The sequence below is a fragment of the Mirounga leonina genome, unplaced genomic scaffold, assembly GCF_011800145.1.
Source record: "Mirounga leonina isolate KUSES-001 unplaced genomic scaffold, KU_Mleo_1.0 Mir_173, whole genome shotgun sequence".
In the NCBI taxonomy this organism is placed as follows: domain Eukaryota; kingdom Metazoa; phylum Chordata; class Mammalia; order Carnivora; family Phocidae; genus Mirounga; species Mirounga leonina.
In genome coordinates this window covers 81,727,016-81,743,277 of record NW_023270447.1, presented here as the reverse complement: position 1 = coordinate 81,743,277, position 16,262 = coordinate 81,727,016, and the positions used below count along the sequence as shown (strand labels likewise).

At 57.1% G+C, this 16,262-nt stretch overlaps 1 protein-coding gene across 5 annotated transcripts in view; it reads left to right on the top strand.

Annotated features, from left to right (window-relative positions):
* The window catches only part of ARHGEF10L (Rho guanine nucleotide exchange factor 10 like), a 105,262-nt gene that overhangs the window by 11,491 nt on the left and 77,509 nt on the right, over nucleotides 1-16,262 (top strand). For all 5 annotated transcript variants that reach the window (XM_035019654.1, XM_035019657.1, XM_035019656.1 and 2 more), the window contains exons 4-6: nucleotides 7,331-7,422; nucleotides 9,051-9,134; nucleotides 12,784-12,953. In XM_035019654.1, coding sequence (XP_034875545.1) covers nucleotides 7,331-7,422; nucleotides 9,051-9,134; nucleotides 12,784-12,953 — 346 coding nt within the window. The remainder of the gene's footprint in view (nucleotides 1-7,330; nucleotides 7,423-9,050; nucleotides 9,135-12,783; nucleotides 12,954-16,262) is intronic.

The following is a 16,262-nucleotide window of genomic DNA, read 5'->3' as shown; positions in this document are numbered from 1 at the left end:
CCAGGCCCGGCTCAGGAAAGCAGCATTCGAACAGAATAGAAACAGGGTGCTAGAGGGCCTGTGGCTTCTGAGGAGCATGCAGGTCTTGGGGGGGACAGCTGGACAGACAGCCCCGGGGGAAGTTCTCCCTGGCAAAGTCAGTCACTGGGTTGTTACTCAGGGCTTTCCAGATTGCTGAGCCCCAGTGTGGAGTTGTTTGTAATCCCAGGCTTGCCTTTAATCGCAGTTTCTGCAAATCGGAGCATTTCCGGCTTCCTGTGTCCTGTCCTGAGGGGTCCATGTGGGACCCGAGGCCTGGCAGAGATCAGCTCCCCGCCAGTGGATTCCCTCATAAGAGGGTTATGGGGACCAGGCCCTTCAACATTAGAGACCTCTCTCTCTGGCTCCTTGCTTGTCCCAAAATTGGAAACGCTGTATTTTTTTTTGTTTTTGTTTTTCTTTCCTCTCCACCCCTGGCTACGAGGGGTTTCCACATCTGAGCTATGGCCTTTGGATCGCAGTATAAAAGGACCAGCACAAAAGTACCCAGTCTGAAAGCCACACAGTCTCTCCTGAGGAAGGTACCCATGTGCCCATTTGTTGCATTGAGTGCCCCAGTCTGGAATCTCGTGAAGTCCAGCCCTGGGTCTCTGTAGCCATAGGACACGGCCTTATCCATCCTTCATCCCTAGGACCTGGCACAAAGAAGGCCCACTACTAATAGTTTACATGTGCAGGACTTTATAGTTTATGTGGTCCTTTCCCCACACATCACTGTGGTTCTCACAGCTGCAGTGGGCAGGAGAATGCCATGTCCTAATCCCCAGCACCTGGGAACATGTTACCTTCTGGGGAAAAGGGATTTGGCAGATTAAAGTTAAGGATCTGAGATGGGGAGATTCTCCTGGATTCTCCAGGTGGGCCCAGTGGAATCATGAGGGTCCTTATGAGACAGGCAGGAGGGCCCACATCAGAGAGAGATCCAAAGATGCCACATTGATGGCTTTGGAGATGGAGGAGGGGCCGTAAGCCAAGGGATATAGGCTGCTTCCAGAGGCTGGAAAAAGCGAAGGGAATGGCTTCTCTCCAGCACCCCCAGAAGAGCAGAGCCCTGCTAACACCTTGCTTTTACCCAAGTGAAACCCATTTTAGACGTCTGATCTCTACAACTGTAAGATAGTACATCTGTGTTTTGGGGATTTGTCACAACAGCAAGAAGGAGACTAACACAGCTGGAAAGAGGGCATTATTATCGGTCCCACTGTGCAGACCCAGAGGGGCACAGCCCCTGGCCCAGGGCTGGTGGCGCCTGAGCTCACAGCCAGAGGGCAGGGCTCTGTTTGCCTCCCCTGCAGCCCTCCCGGCCCTCCCAGGATGGTGCCGGGCCGCCCTTGGCCAGTAGTCCGCTGGCTGGCTGGGAGCCCCCTGCCTTTGACCTCCGTCCTCTGTTATTCCATCCTACACACCTTTTTGGAGTACCTCTGATGCTCCAGGCCCCACAGTGACCCAGGCAGACGGTCCCTGCCCTTGGGGGAGGGGCACTGCCATTTTGTGCCTGGCTGTGTCATTTTCGTGGGCCCGGCCCCGTTCTACAAGTTCTACCTGCCTTATCTCGTTCATCCTCATGACACCCTCAGAGGCGGGCACTATGATAATGCCCATTTTACGGATGTGGAACCAGGTCAGATGGAACATGGCATCAGCCCCCTGTCGCCACACAGTTGAGGAGAGGCTGAACCCAGCCGGCTCGGCTTCCAGAACCGGTGTTTAACCTGCTGAGGTCTGCCGCACGGATCTGGTAGAGCTCTGATCTGAGCTCTGAGACCCAGGACCCCCTTATCTGCCTAACCCTCCACTTCCTCCCTGTAAAGTGGGAGACGGACCAGCTGCGGAAGCCATCGGGGGAGGAAATGAGACCCAGGGATTGGATGCCCGGCCAGAGAGCTGCTCTCTGTCGCTGTCCCCAAAGGGTGCTCGTGTGTCTGGGGTGACCCCAGGGCGCGCGGGACCCACGTTGGCCAGCACACTGCTTAATGTTTCCAGAGATGTGTGTGCTTCCTCTTTTTCTTTCTTATAATAGGCACACATGTTGTAGAAAAATTAGAAAGTACAGAAGATGACAGACTAACTCGAGCTTCAATCCCACGACTGTGCATCCCTGCTCGGCTTCTGGGCTGAGCAGGTGTGCAGGTATACATCCTTTTTTTAATAAAACTGTGGTTTTAGCACACATGCTGTTTCATGGCTCATTTTCTGCCCTCATTGCAGATCATGAGCATTTTCCAGTGAGAGCCTGTATCTTGTTCATCACCCCACATGGCTCTTGATTAGTGCGGGGTGCGGTGCTGGCCACCATCTGACCTGACCGCCGAGCCCAGGGCCCTCCAATGTCAGGGAGGTGTGCGTACCTGGAGCAGAAGGCCGGAGGTGGGGTCCGGGTGGGCATCCGCAGCCGTGTGTCCAGAGGGTGTCCCCCGGGGGCCTTGACGCTCGCCCCACAGTGAGGACTGTGCAGTGGATAGCAAGTCGGGGGGCCCTCCCCAGACTTCCCCTGGTGTCTCCTCACCACCCACTCAGGAAGTGGGTTTGTGACCATGTAGGGGGTGGCACAGGACAGACGGACTGCGTCCTGGCACCCTTCTGTAGGAGGCGGTCGGCCGGGCTAGGGCTGTGAGGAGGCGCATGTGTGCAGGCTGGGGGCGCTGCCGTGTGACCCCCGTCCGGTCTGGGACCCTGTAACTGGAGCAGGGATGGAGGGGAAGTAACATACCAGGAGCAGATATCAAGCACCAGACCCCTTGCTACGTATTTCCGTGCTTTCTTGAATTCCTCCTTACCAGCGCCCTGGGAGAGAGGCCTTGTTGCCCCATTTCGCAGGTAAGTTATCTCGTTAATCCTCACTGCAGGGAGCAGAAGCCGCTGTTCGCCCCACTCCACAGCAGCTGTCCTGGCATGCAGAGCCAAGTGGCAGAACTGTGGTGTTGTCCCCCGTCTGTTGCCTCAGGAGCGAAGCCTTCACCCCTCAATCCCTGAGCCTGGCCCTCTCGACCCTGGCCGCACAGGGAAGGCAGCAGGGAGTTTAGAGACACTGGTGCCTGGCCTCCCAGACCACCAGCTCAGAATTGCGGGGCAGGGGCCCTGGCCAGTACCTGCTGGGAGCTTCCCGGGTGATAGTGGATGCAGCTGCTTTGAGCCATCTGACCAGATGATCTTTAAGGCCCTTCCAGCCTTCACGTGTTACGTAAACTGGAAAGTGGCCAGGGCTGAAAAGACATCTGGCAGTGGGGTTAATCAGGGTTTCATATTTTTGTCTTTCTTTTGTGTCTCTTGGATGTAGGGATAGTGGCAATGGTGGGTGGTGGTAGATTTCTGGAGTGGTGACGCTCTGAGTAGGACCGTCCTGGGCAGGCCCCACTGTCCAGGCCTGATTCTGGTCCTTTCTCTTCCTCAAAGATGGGATTCTTTCCTCCTTTGCGTTTTTCATACCTTGTCCTGGAAAAGGCCCTGGGATGCCCCGTGTGTGCATGAGGGTTTACGGGTGCACGTGCAGAGGGGCACGAGCCCAGCCTGCCACGAATCCTCAGGCCGTTAGAGTTTGGGAGGTCTTCCCCACCGTATAGCCCCTGGGAAAGGGACCCTGTGGAATTTGCCATCCAGAGAGATTCACTGAGAAACTGGGGGCTGGACCAGCAGCTGCAGGGCTGGGGACACTGCCATTCTCTGGAGTGGAGCTTTCATCTCACACAGGCCGGGGTGGGCATCGGTCATCACTGAGTGTGGGCCCGGTTGCTGGGGCTAACGGAACAGGGCGGCCAGGACGGAGCGGTCCCTGCTGTCACAGGGCGCTCACTCCCCTCTCGTCCCTGGCTTTTCCCTGGAGAGCGAGGAGGTGGGCACAGAAGGCGCTTGGAGCTGCATGGTGGCCTTCTAGAGTGCTTGACCTCAGTCTGGTGGACAGTGGACACCGGTGTTGGGGGGCCAGGGGGCGTACTTGCTTCTGTCTCCCGCCCACTAGCTTTCAGCGAACTCCCTGTTCTCTGCGCTTCTCTGCGGACTTGGCTCCTTGCCTCTGCATTCCAAGGGCGTGGGCTCACCTTATGAGACTGGTGTCATCTTAGTGGTGGGCCTTTTTCTCAGGTATGGGCTGAGAGGCTCTGAAAGTGCAGGAAGCTCAGATAAGCATGAGATAAATGGCCTCTTACTGCTTTTTATGGCCCTTTGGTTATCGGGAAGCTTTGGGGAGGCCCCCGAAGGAGTGTTTGCTCTCGGAGAGAATTGTGGCCAGGCAGCAGCTGGGAGAGGCTGCCCTCTGGGTGGCTGTGGAGTGGGACGGTGGCCTCGCTGGGCGGTGGGAAGGGGCAAGGAGGAGGCCCCCCCAGCCTCTCGTCTGTCTGCCGGGAGGACACCTGCTGCAGTCTGGGGGCGGGGGGGCAGCGGAGCTGGTGTCCAGAGCAGGGCTTTGCAGGCAAATTGCAGCTCTGCGACCTGCTGGCACTTTCCTATTCTGGACCTCTGTTTTTTCATCTATAAAATGGTCATGATAATACATGCACTTGTGCTCACGAGGCCTTCCTCAAGCATTCAGCATGGCACAGGGTCCAGAGTAGGTACCAGCCAAGGGAAGGGCATGGGTGGGTGGTGGTCTCCAGCCGAGCCTGGGAAGACCTGTCCACCCATTGGCACTGGCCCTTTCCCGCCCTTGGCGCTCGCAGTCTCTGTTTGCCTCAGCCATGGAGGCGGTGGGGGCAGGCATGAAGGTGATTTCTCTCGGCTGTAAGATTCCCACTCCCCAGCCCAGGACCCAGACTAGCTTCTCTAATTGTGTAGGTGGCTTAGATCTACACTGTCCTCTTACGGTGGTCATAAGCCACATGTGGCTATTTAAAATTAAATTACGTAAATAAAATTAACAAATAACTTCACTGTGTTTTGGTGATGCTTAGCCTGGAGGCTCATATTTCAGCCACTCCCGGCTTTTAGTACATCATAAATTATTTCCAGATCCTTCTAAAGCTGCCTAACCTCCCCCAAAAATACTCACTGCCTCTTGATGTCACCTTCAGAGTTTACCCAGGGCCTTCTCGGGTGTTCTCTGGTTGAACCGCACCGCAGCCTTGGGGCTGGCTGTTAGGATTTCTCTTGGACAGAGACTTGAACGTGTTTATTCCCAGTGCTATTTCTCTCCTTCCCTTTAAAAAGAAGGATGTCTGAATAGCCAAGCGAGGTTCAGTGGCCTTATGACACAGCAAATATGTGATGTAGTTGAATATTTAAATGCCACTTCCCTCCTTCCAAGTGGTCTGGCTGGAAGAAGACAAACTTTGTAGGCAGACAGGCTGGGCCATAGGTCCCAGCTCCTTCTGCTGCACTGAGTGAGTGACCCTGGCTAAGTAGAACTGAGTCTTTGTTCCTCCATCAGTGGGATGAGGATAATAGTACCTGCTTCGTATGCGTTCCTGTGACTCGAAATCTGAAAATACAAAGCAAAACAGGCAGCAAGCAACAGGTGCTTTGTAATGGCCCCCGATCGTCATGGGTGACCTATCAGAGCAAAGAAAGCCTGTGGTTGGGACTCTTTCCAACCCAATTGCCGAGCTCATGTCGACTTGGGCTGGAACGGCTTGGTTCTGTCTCAGCGGCTGGATTCAGCACCTTCAAGATGTCCAGGGCTTGCGGTGGTGGGGGCCCAGGGAAGCTGTTGTTAGGGATGTGAGCTCAGGCGGCTCCCTTCAGCCCCCCACGCCCTCCCGCTCTAGCCCCGCCCTGTCTCTAGTGGGCAGAGATTTGCTCCTCCAGTGGTGTAGGGCCCCTAGACCGGCACTCATGTGCGTGGCCACTAGCCACAGGTGGCTCTTGAAAATTAAATGAAGTTCCTTAGTCACATGAGTTCCAGTAATGAACTTCCACACGTCACATTCCAAGTGCACAGTAGCCACACGCGGCTCAGGGGCCGGCACAGACACTCTCCGTGCTCTACCACCTGCACTGCTGTCGGAGGAGGCCATGCGGGGGCCAGGCAGGCTGGCTCCTCGGCCTGGCTCTGCCACTCTGGCGGTGTGATCTCGGGCAGGTTCCTCTGGCCCAGCGCCTGCGGGCGGGGAGGATGCAGGATCCACGTTGTCTCGGCTGCTCAGGGGAGGTGCTCCCTACCTCCTCCTCCTTCCCTGCTTCCTGCACCATCCTGGGGATGCCTCTGCCCCTCCTCCTGGGGCTCGGGTGCTGGGATGTTCCAGAGAATTCTTGGCAGCAGTGGCTGCTGTCTTGGACCATTACAAGTGTCTCCCCTCTGGATTGGCAGGTGTGGCCTTTGATTTTTTTGAGGCTGGGCTTAAAAAAAAAAAAATCAACATTCATTCTGGAATAATTTTAGATGGACAGAAAAGTTGTCAGGAGTTCCGTATACCCAACAGCCAGTTTTCCCCGTGGTTCACATCTTACGTGACCACGGAACGTTTCTCAAAACTGAGAAAGCAGGCTGGGCACACTACCATCCCCTGAACTCCAGGCTTTCTCCGGATTCCACCAGCTTTTCTTCTTACACCCTTTTCTGTTCTGGGATCTTTTGTTTAGCCCGTTCGGTGACAGTTTTGCAGTCTTCCCTGGCTTTGCATGATCTTGGGAGTGTTGAGGAGTAACAGCAGGGTTTTGTAGACTGTCTGGGGTTGTCTGGCCCTCTTCCCATGTTCAGACTGGGGTTGTGGGTGTGCGGTTACAGTGATGCGGAGGAGAGCGGCCCATCCTGCCAGAGTGCGGGATGTCTGTGTGATGCCGCTGCAGATAATTCACTTGACCGCTTGGTGGAGCTGGTGTGAGCCGCCTCGCTAGTTTTCCCTTTGAGTCTCTGCCCCTGGGAAGCCGGCCTGTAGGTCCAGCCCATCCTCACGTGTCGGGGGCATGAAGCTCTGCCTCCCGTGTCAGGCCTAGTGAAGCCTTGCATGACCTTGTTTCTCACAGGGGGCAGGGGTCCTCCAGCCCTTGCCCCCATTTTGCAAGTGGGAGAATGGGAGATGGAGAGCCCACTGAGTCTGACCTGGAAGAAGGATGGGCGCCCTTGAGGGGAAGGCCCCTGATCCTCATCACTGTGGTCTTCTGGTGCTTTCTAAAGACGGAGAAACTGAGAGGGGAAGGGGCTTGTTCAAGGCCAGCCCAGCCATGGCCTCCCCAGCTCTCCTGACTGAGGGCTTTGGGGGCAAGTGGCTCCTGGCCCTCCGCCCACCCTTGTGCCTCATGTGCCCTGCCCCCTAGTGCGGGGCTGCCAGAGGCTTCGCGGAGCCTGCTGTCCTGTCCCTCCCTGCTCAGCTGCACCATCCCTTTCCCTGCTGGCTCACTGACACTGTTTTTTGGCCCACAGGGTGCCACCAGTGGTGAGCAACGGGGATGCGGTGGATGCTGCTCTCTCCGGGGTCCGGCACTCCAGCTGGAAACGGAAGAGCTCCCGCCGGAGTAAGTGCCCCCCAGCCCCACCCCAGGAGGGTGGCACTGGGATAACCTCAGAGCCCCTCCTTCAGGCCCAGAGGGCTGCTGTGGGCTTGCATGTGCCATGGGGTCATCCTCACTGCCCATGCTTGGGAGTTGCCCCTGTTTGTTGCCTGATGAGAGCCATGGTCCAGGAGTTGATCATGTATTTGACCGTCTGTTCCTCAAATACTCAGAAGCTCCTACAGCAGGGCAGATGGGCTGGCAGTGGAGTGCCCTAGTGCCCAAGGTGAGGTCCTTCTAGGAGCAGAACCAGCCACATAGGCAGTTACCTTGCAGAAGGCCAGGTGCCGGGGGTGGGGGTGGGGTGGGAGTGAGGGGAACCCATGAGTCCTGAAGGCAGAGAGGAGGGAGCAGGGGTCAGGAAAAGAGCATCCATGCAGGGGCCCCTGGGCAGGAGCCTGAGCCCCAGCCCCCGGGGGGAGAGGGGACATCCGGCACCCTGGGAAGCAGCAGCTGTGGTGTGATGGAGGATAGCACCCAAGGGGTCAGTGGGGCCAGGCGAGGCTGCCGTGTCCCCAGCTCCTTCTGGGCCTCCCAGCCATGCTTTCCTGAAGGCAACAGGGAACTGTGAGAGCCAGAGACGCTGTGGGGTGGGGGTAAAGCTATAAGACAAGGGATGGGCTGCAGCCCAGGGAGGAGGCTGTCCAGGAGAGTAAGGCTGACGGCCAGAACTAGGGACCTGGAGAGAGGGGAGCAGGTCTCAGAGCCATGTGGGAGGCAGGATCCCTATGGGGGTGGAAGATGGGGTGGAGGGTGGGGCTTGCCAGGGCTCTGGGGCCCTGGGACCACAGTGGGGATTTCAGAGCCCATCTGGTCCCACCTCTTCTCAGACATGGGGTGAAGACAGACTCCTATCAGGGTGGGGACTGGTTTTCCAAACCCTAGCTCTGTGTTGGGGGGCACACCCCTAAAGAGGACAGAGCTTGGGGACACGGTTTTGAGGGGAGACCTCTTTAACTTGCACATCCTGGTAGCTGCTAACGTGGGGAGGGGGGGGCCAGAGTGGGCACCCTGCCCTGCTTACTGCCCGCCCAGCAAAATGTTGGCAGAGGGATGTGTTCATTTGCTGAATTTTTACCAGTCACGACCCTGCTGGCTGCGTTTTGGGGGCCCTCTCCTTAACCCCACTCTCCAAATCCACCCCCCTTCCCTGTAATCAGTAGGGCTGCTTTGCCCCTTCCACCTCTGGGTGGGAGGTAGCTCCTTTTGGGTAGTCCTGAGGGTTTGGACCGCTGAAGATGCTCCCGGACCCCAGGGCACAGGTGCTGGGTCTGCTTCCTGCTCCCCGCAGGTGCCCGGAGTAGCTGCGGCGTCAGCCAGATGCGCAGGCCTGTGGGAGGCAGGGCGGCAGGTGGGGGGTCTGCCGTCCTCACTGGGAGGATGCCTCGCAGGGCTGGGGGGCGGGGAGAGGCAGTGGAACCGAGTCCTGGGAGAGCCGCCGGCAGGGGCTCCCGAGGGGCCGGGCCGCGCGGGCTGCTGGCCGCGGGGGGAGGGAGCGGCCAGCTGGTGCAGTCCTGCTGTCAGCCCGGCAGCCGCCTCCGCCCGGGCGCCACAGCCGCCTGAGCGCTCCTGTCCTTTCCCCTCGCTCCCAGTCGACCGGTTCACTTTCCCCGCCCTGGAAGAAGATGTGATTTACGACGACGTGCCGTGCGAGAACCTGGATGCCCATCAAGCCGGTACGCCTCCTCCGCGCTTCCCTGCGGCCTTCAGGGGGTCCCGCGGGGGCGGGGGGGCGGGACCCGGGGAGGGTCTGCTCCTTCTATTTCGCTGCCCCGCCCCACCCGGCCATGCCCCTCCCTCCGGCTTTCACCAACCACCGCCGGCGTCCCGGGAGCGGCTGGAGCCGGCTGGGGGCGTGGCCAGGCCGGGCCGGGGCTGGGCGGGGTCCGCCAGGCTGCCGGGGGTGGGGGGTGGCCCGGGCCAGTCATTTCACCTCCCTAAGCCTCCATTTCCTGCCTGGGGAGAACCGGGAGGCAGCCCGGGCTTCCCGGGGCTGCTGGGGAAAAGGACAGCTTGTTAAACGCGACCGCTGGCGCAGAGAGGATTGGGGAAAGCCTGCGCCCGGCTCTGGCCCGGGAGGCAGGAAGACTGTGGCTGTAGGGAGAAGCAGGGTGGGGTGGGGTAAGTAGAATCCACTTAGAAACTTCGCTCTGGGGTATCCTGGCCCCACTGTACGGACAAGGAAACTAGAGGCAGAGCTGGGATTTGAACTTGGTCATTCTGACTCCAAGTCCGCTGCTCTCTCCCCTACCCGAGGAGGCTTTGCGTGGCATCCTATGACAGATGACGCATATTTGCTCCCACTGTTCAGTCAACCCCTTGAGGTCTGCAGGGCAGGGCTTATGGCTCCAGGTGACGGTGGCATCAGAGAGGTTAAGCCACCAGCTGCAGACCACGCGGCCTGTTTTTGAGGAGCTTCTAGTCTGACGGGGTGGCCATCACCATCCTTGGACTGTGCATAGGCCAATGGGAGAGACATGCAGACAACATGACAAGGTCCCAGGGCCCTCAGAGCCACACTCCTGACTCTATTCCAGGAAGAGGGACAGGTGGGCTGACGATATGCCCATCCCTTCAGCAAGCCTCTGAGATGCTTGGAACACCCCTGCTTGTTGCTCACTTGAATCCAGACAGAGGAGGGGAAAGGGCACACCGCTGGGAGGCAGTGGGGTCTTGTTGGAAGGTCCCAGATCTCAGAGATCTGAGTGGCTTGGAGCCCATTGTTTCGCCCCCGTTGGGCTCTTTTCCCACCTGAATCAAATCAAGCATCTCATCACTTGGCCCCAGTCTTCACTGAACACCGAGATGCCATCCTGCAGTTGTCCCTAATGTGGTGAAAAGGAGGTGGCCAGGCAGTCAGCTCTGAGCCTTCAAACCAAGGACCCTCGGGGCTGTGGGAGGGTTGAGTCCCATGAGGCTGTGGCCGGCCCTCAGTGGGTACACTGCACAGGAAACACAGGTGCTGTTGGGGTTAGACCTGCCAGGACCCAGCACCGACCTTCATGGACAGATGGGGGCTCAGTGGGCTCTTGGGGAGGTTAAGAGCCAAGGAGCAGGTCACACATACAGCCCTGGCTCCAGGTCCCAGGTCTGCCATTGCTTAGGGCACAGAGCTTGGTGAAGCCTGCGGCCCCTGAAGGCTGAGGATTTGGCCCAGGCCCAGGAATCTGGTGATACTTTCTCCACTGGAGAGAGTATTTCTTCCCTTCCCTCCCCTCCCCTCCCCTCCCCTCCCCTCCCCTTCATTCATTTATTTTAGAGAGAGTGCGCTTGTATAAGCAAGGCAGGGTGGGCAGAGGGGGAGGGAGAGGGACAAGCAGACTCTGCCCTGAGTGCAGAGCCCGACTTGGGGCTTGATCTCAGGACTCTGAGATCATGACCTGAGCCAAAGCCAAGAGTCAGTTGCTTAACCAACGGAGCTACCCAGGTGCCCCTGGAGAGAGTATTTCTAAATGAGCCTGGGAGATGGTGGGGTTGGCAGGCCTCAGTGGAAGGCAGTGTGGTGAATGGAGGGAGCCTGGCCTAGGAGTCTGCCGCCCTTTCTCCCTGCTCTGTCTGACCCTGGGCAAGCCACGTGTCTTCTCCAGGCCCCTGTTCTCTTGTCTTTCTAATGAGGAGGTGACTACTTGTCCCCTGCTGACTGATCTTAAGAATCCAGCCGGATGGGGCGCCTGGGTGGCTCAGTCGGTTAAGCGGCTGCCTTCTGCCTTTGGCTCAGGTCGTGATCCCAGAGTCCTGGGATCGAGCTCCGCATTGGGCTCCCTGCTCGGCGGAGAGCCTGCTTCCCCCTCTGCCTCTGTCTGCCGCTCTGCCTGCTTGTGCTCTTTCTCTATCTCTGTTAAATAAATAAATAAATAAATCTAAAAAAAAAAAAAAAAGAATCCAGCAGGAGACCTCACACACTGGAGGTGTAGGTGGGTGGGAGGCCGGGGCTCCTGGAGGTGTGTCGAGGTAGGCATTCGAGAGGCTGCTCAGAGGGACCCCCAAGAACTGGGCTCTGCCCCTTTGCTCATGGGTCATGGGGCCTCCGCTGTGGTAATAAGACAATCAGCCCAGCCTTGTAAAGGTCACAGCCTGGTCACCAGCTGCTCCAGTCCCTGGAGACATTAATCACTATTATCTTTTGCTTAAAAATAACCTTATGCTCCCTCCTCATCCTGAGACCCGAGTCCCCAGCTAAGCCTCAGTGTGTCTGTTTGTTCTTTGGGTGACAATCTCCCAGAGCCCCCACTCCCTGGCTTTCGTGTGGGGTGGAGGTGGGGGCCCCGGGTCAGTGGGGTGACACCCAGGCCCGCCCAGAGCCCCCATGAGCAAGGACCAGCTGCTCTTTGCTGAGCGCCTGCCATGTGCTAGGCTCTTTGCTAGAGCTTCCGGTTCATATTTTATTTACTTGACCTTTTGGCTTATTATTATCACCATCTTGCACAGAGGTCTCCCTCCAGTAACCAAAGCTCCCTGTTCTGAGCAGATTTTTTTTTAACCCTTTGTACCATATTTCTTGTGCTTTGACAAAAGCATGTTCATCTTCGTGCACTTTTGGGGGTCTGGCCTCACTTTTATGGGGCCTGCAGTTCAGTTCTTCAGGTGACAGGCCAAGAAGTGCAGCCCAGAGAGATGGGAGAAGCCCAAGGTCTCTGGGGTGGAGCTGGGCCTACCTGGGCAGTGGCTTTTCCACCTCTGCCGAGAAGCAGCCTCTCACTCCAGATGTGGCGGGGGCCACGGGCGTGCTCCGGCCTTGGGGGTCCTGTCCCTTCTGGCCAGTGGACTCTCAGCTCTTTGTCCCTCACTTCCCCCGTGGGGCCTTGGAAGACAAGGGAACACTCCTGGACGCTGGGCCAGGCACGCCCCCTACTGGACCATCCTGAACCGGCATAGGAAACTCAGATTTGGGGTGAGGGGTCCCCCACTCATTTAATGCTCCTGACAATTTCTATTTTGCCCCTGAGGATGCTGGGGCTGGAGCTGAGGGCCGGAGTCAGGACGTGGTTCTGGGTCTTGTTTCCCACTAAAACATTCCCCAAGGCCCAGGATGAGCACTCAGATCCCAGAAGAGTGATACTGAGGAGTAGTGGGAGGGGATTAAGGAGCCTTTTGTGTGCCTGACACATTTCTTGTGCCTTTCCACATTTTCTCGTGTCCTCCTCACTTACCAGGTGGATGTTGTGTGGTCATCCCCTCTGTTTTATGGACGAGGAAGCGGAGGTGGAGCCCCAGGGCCCAACCGCGACCACCTCCCATCCCCCACCTACCTGCCTGGATCAGAAATTGGGTCTGGTGGGCTTGGCACGGGGACCTCCACTCACTGCCCTGTCCCTTGGCATTCAGGGGTGGAGAGGAACCTGCTCTACGAGGATGTGCACCAGGACGGAGGGCCCAGGGAGGCGGAGGACCTAGGCTGGAGCTCCAGTGAGTTCGAGAGCTACAGTGAGGACTCGGGGGAGGAGATCAAGCCAGAGGCAGAGCCTGCCAAGCACCGAGTGTCCTTCCAGCCCAAGGTAAGGGGGCGGGCATCTGTCACCCCAGCCAGGGCACTGCAACCCCCTGGGGGATTGGGTAAGGAGGGTGGTGAGGGCCAGGCCTCAGATTCATATCCAATTAATGACCCCCAGGAATGTACAGTGAGAGAGGAGGTGGCCCAGGTATCCCGAAAATAGGAAATGATCCACCAGCGTTGCTGGTTGACCATGGAGAGCTGTGAGCCTGGAATGGGCGTGGTTAATACCTGGCCCAGGGGCTCCCCCACCCATTCCCATGGTGGACCCGGCAAGGGACCGGCTGCAGAGTCATCCTCAGCATAGGCTTCAGGCAGCCCAGCCAACTGATTAGAGTTGGCACTTAGATCAAGTCAGTTAGGTCTCCCTGCCCTCCAGGATGCATTCTGAGACTAGTCCTAGAACCATACAGTCCTCTGCCCCGGGGAAGTGAGTGGGAGGGGGGCGGTGCTGGTATGGTTTGGACACAATTGCCCAGAAGGCCTCTTTCCAAGGTCTTTTAAAATGACATTCATGCATTGGTTTCTGCCTGGAACAGGGTTCATTCTGCTGGTTTCATGGAGGGAGCCATGGAAGCTGAGAGGAGGATGGATTGTCTGCTTCCTCCTGAGACAGCCTGCTCCTCCCATTTGATCTAGAGAAGCCACCAGAAAGCAGATTCTAGCGATTTGGGGTTTAATGGGAACAGCTTCTTACAGGCAGGCCCTGCCCCACCAGAGGTGACTGGGTCCCATCAGCCTCCTTTTGAAAAGACACGGACAGGCAGACACCCAAAGGTGGTGCAGGGAGAAGGCAGGGGCCCCAGGACAAGGCTGGGGTTATGGGCACCTCCGAGTCTTGCCTAGTGCCTCCTGTCCTTTTCTGAGTTTGGGGATCCCCTCTGGAGGGGGGATGCTGGCCAGAGCAGCACCCACACTTAGAGTCGTCAGCTAGACTTTCCTCAGCACAGGCAGGGCTTCTCAAGTTCCCGAGAAGCCTGGGAGTTGAGCACGTCTCTCTTGAACCCAGTCTTGTGGCTGGGGCTCCATAGGCTGGGCCACGGAAAACGGCCTTGATGTCTTGCTAGGATAAAGTTAAGTGTCTATGATACCTACTGTGTGCCCAGCAATTTCTGAGGGTGTGGGCAGGGGGTGCACCAGAACAGGAAGACCCAACCCAATTGGCCAACCATTATGGTCTAGGAGGAGATATCAAATATGAAGCAGTTTGTCAAAAATGAAGCCCAAAATGCCTTTCTGTAAACACGAGCCCAAGTATCTACGGCCACATGCCTGGCACGGGTGGGATCTAATAGGGCGAGTCAGAGGGGGGCGTCTCTGGCGCAGAAGCCAGAGGGGCTGGGAAAGGTGTCCCAGGCTGGAGTAATGGCCCAGGGGAAAGCTCAAGAATAGTCCTGTTCCTCTGCTGTCCTGGGAAGGGGTAGCGTTTACTGCCTTAGGGGAGAAAGGGCTGTGGTTATGAAGCCAACATGGCCCTGGGGAGCCTCCCAAGATGAGGGCCGGACTCGTGCCCCTCAGCTTGGTTCGGGATACTGTAAGCAGGAGGTGCTCAAGGCCCGGATTGGCCCTTGTTTTCAGCCTCTGGCGGTCCCTCCTTATCCCCCGCGGCGGCTTTGCCAGCCCCTTGCCTTCTTGCTGGGGACCCGGAGGGAACCATGGACGTCTCTCAGAGGGCAGGAGGCAGGCAGATGCTGAATTTGGGCTCCCCAGTGCTGGTCCTCAGACTGGCGTAGGCATCAGGATCACGAGGGTAGCTGATGGAAATCGCAGACACCAGGGCCTCACCCCCAGGGCCTCTGGTTCAGGATTTGGGTCGGGCTGGGCATCTGCTTGCTCTTACCCCAGGGGATGCAAGGGGCCATGAAGAGAAATGTGGGGCTGGCCCTCACTGTGGCTGGGCCCCAGGGAAGGAGGCTCTGGGGGCTGCCTGTTAGCTCTTATCCTGCAGACCCTCCAGCTAGGGGCTTCGGACCCTTCCTCAGCAGGCAAACCATGTGGCAGGGTTCTTGGAATTTCTAACCATGAGGACATTTTCTCTGGCCATGGGCCAAGGCCTGCCTGTTCCCTGAACAACAGGCTCCCAGGGAGATGGGGGGGCTTTCCTCTGGCACCCACCTCTGCCCTGGACACCCCACTGAGCCTTGTCCGCTGTGCTCTTCCCTCCTGAGCTGCTTGGGGCCCACTTGCTTCCATGCCTGGCACTGCAGTGGCTGCGTGGTTTGGGGCCACCGTTGCTTGGCTGTGTCTTGTGTGTGCTGTGGGGCATCGGACAGCAGAGATCTGGTGGTGTTTGACCCTATCCTTGGAGTCTGACGGGGGGCGAGTTCTCTGCAAGAGAAGTAGTGTAGTCCCTCCTTCAGGGGTCTTGGAAGGTCAGCCCTCAGCAGGTGGATTTTTGCCAAAGAAAGTGACTGAGGGGTCTGCAGAGGGACCTCCTCGGAAGCACCTGACCTAGATGTAAGCAGGGGCCCGATCCTGTTATGTTAATAAGTACCTGCTGGTTGCAACCCATGGTCAGTGGGATTTTTTTTTTTTTTTCCAGTTGTGGAACGAGCTGCATTGGACTTTTCCTTTTTCTCACTGTGACCTCTTCATAATTGAGGTTACCATGATCCAGTTGGCCAGGGCATTGGACAGAAATGCCAGCTCTGACCTCAGCCTTGCTCACTCCCCTGCTCAGATCTGGCCAGTCTGTAGTTGACCTCTGATCCTGGTTCTTCTAATCCTGAGAGAGGCAGAGGGGCAGTACAAAGCCAGAGCCTTTATGATTTTATTGTGTCAATTTACAGATGAAACAGGACTCGGTATAAACCCCAAACTCTCACGGTTTTGGGGAGTCTGAGTAATTCTCAGAAGGACCCCTGTTTTGCTATTTCTTTGCATTAATAGTAGTGAGCATCTGCTTAGCATGGTACAGTTTACAAAGCAGTTCATATGATTTTCCTAATATCCTAGAGTGGTTGGTATTATTTGCATTAAAAGTCATTTGATTGATCAGAGAACCTAAGACAGAAGCTTAGAGAGGCAAAATGATATGATTAGAGTCACACAGCCAGTACGTGGTAGAGCTGCAACTCAATATCACATCTGATTTGAAAGAAAATACATCATCCTTCTGTCCATGCATGCATGCTTCCATTCATCCATGCATGCATGCATCCATTCATCCATCCATCTATCCATTCATCCATCTATCCATCCAACCATCCACCCATCTATCCATCCATCCAGGTATCTGTCCATCCATCCATCCATCATCCATCCATCATCCATCCATCCATCCATCCATCCATCCATCCATCCATCCATCCAT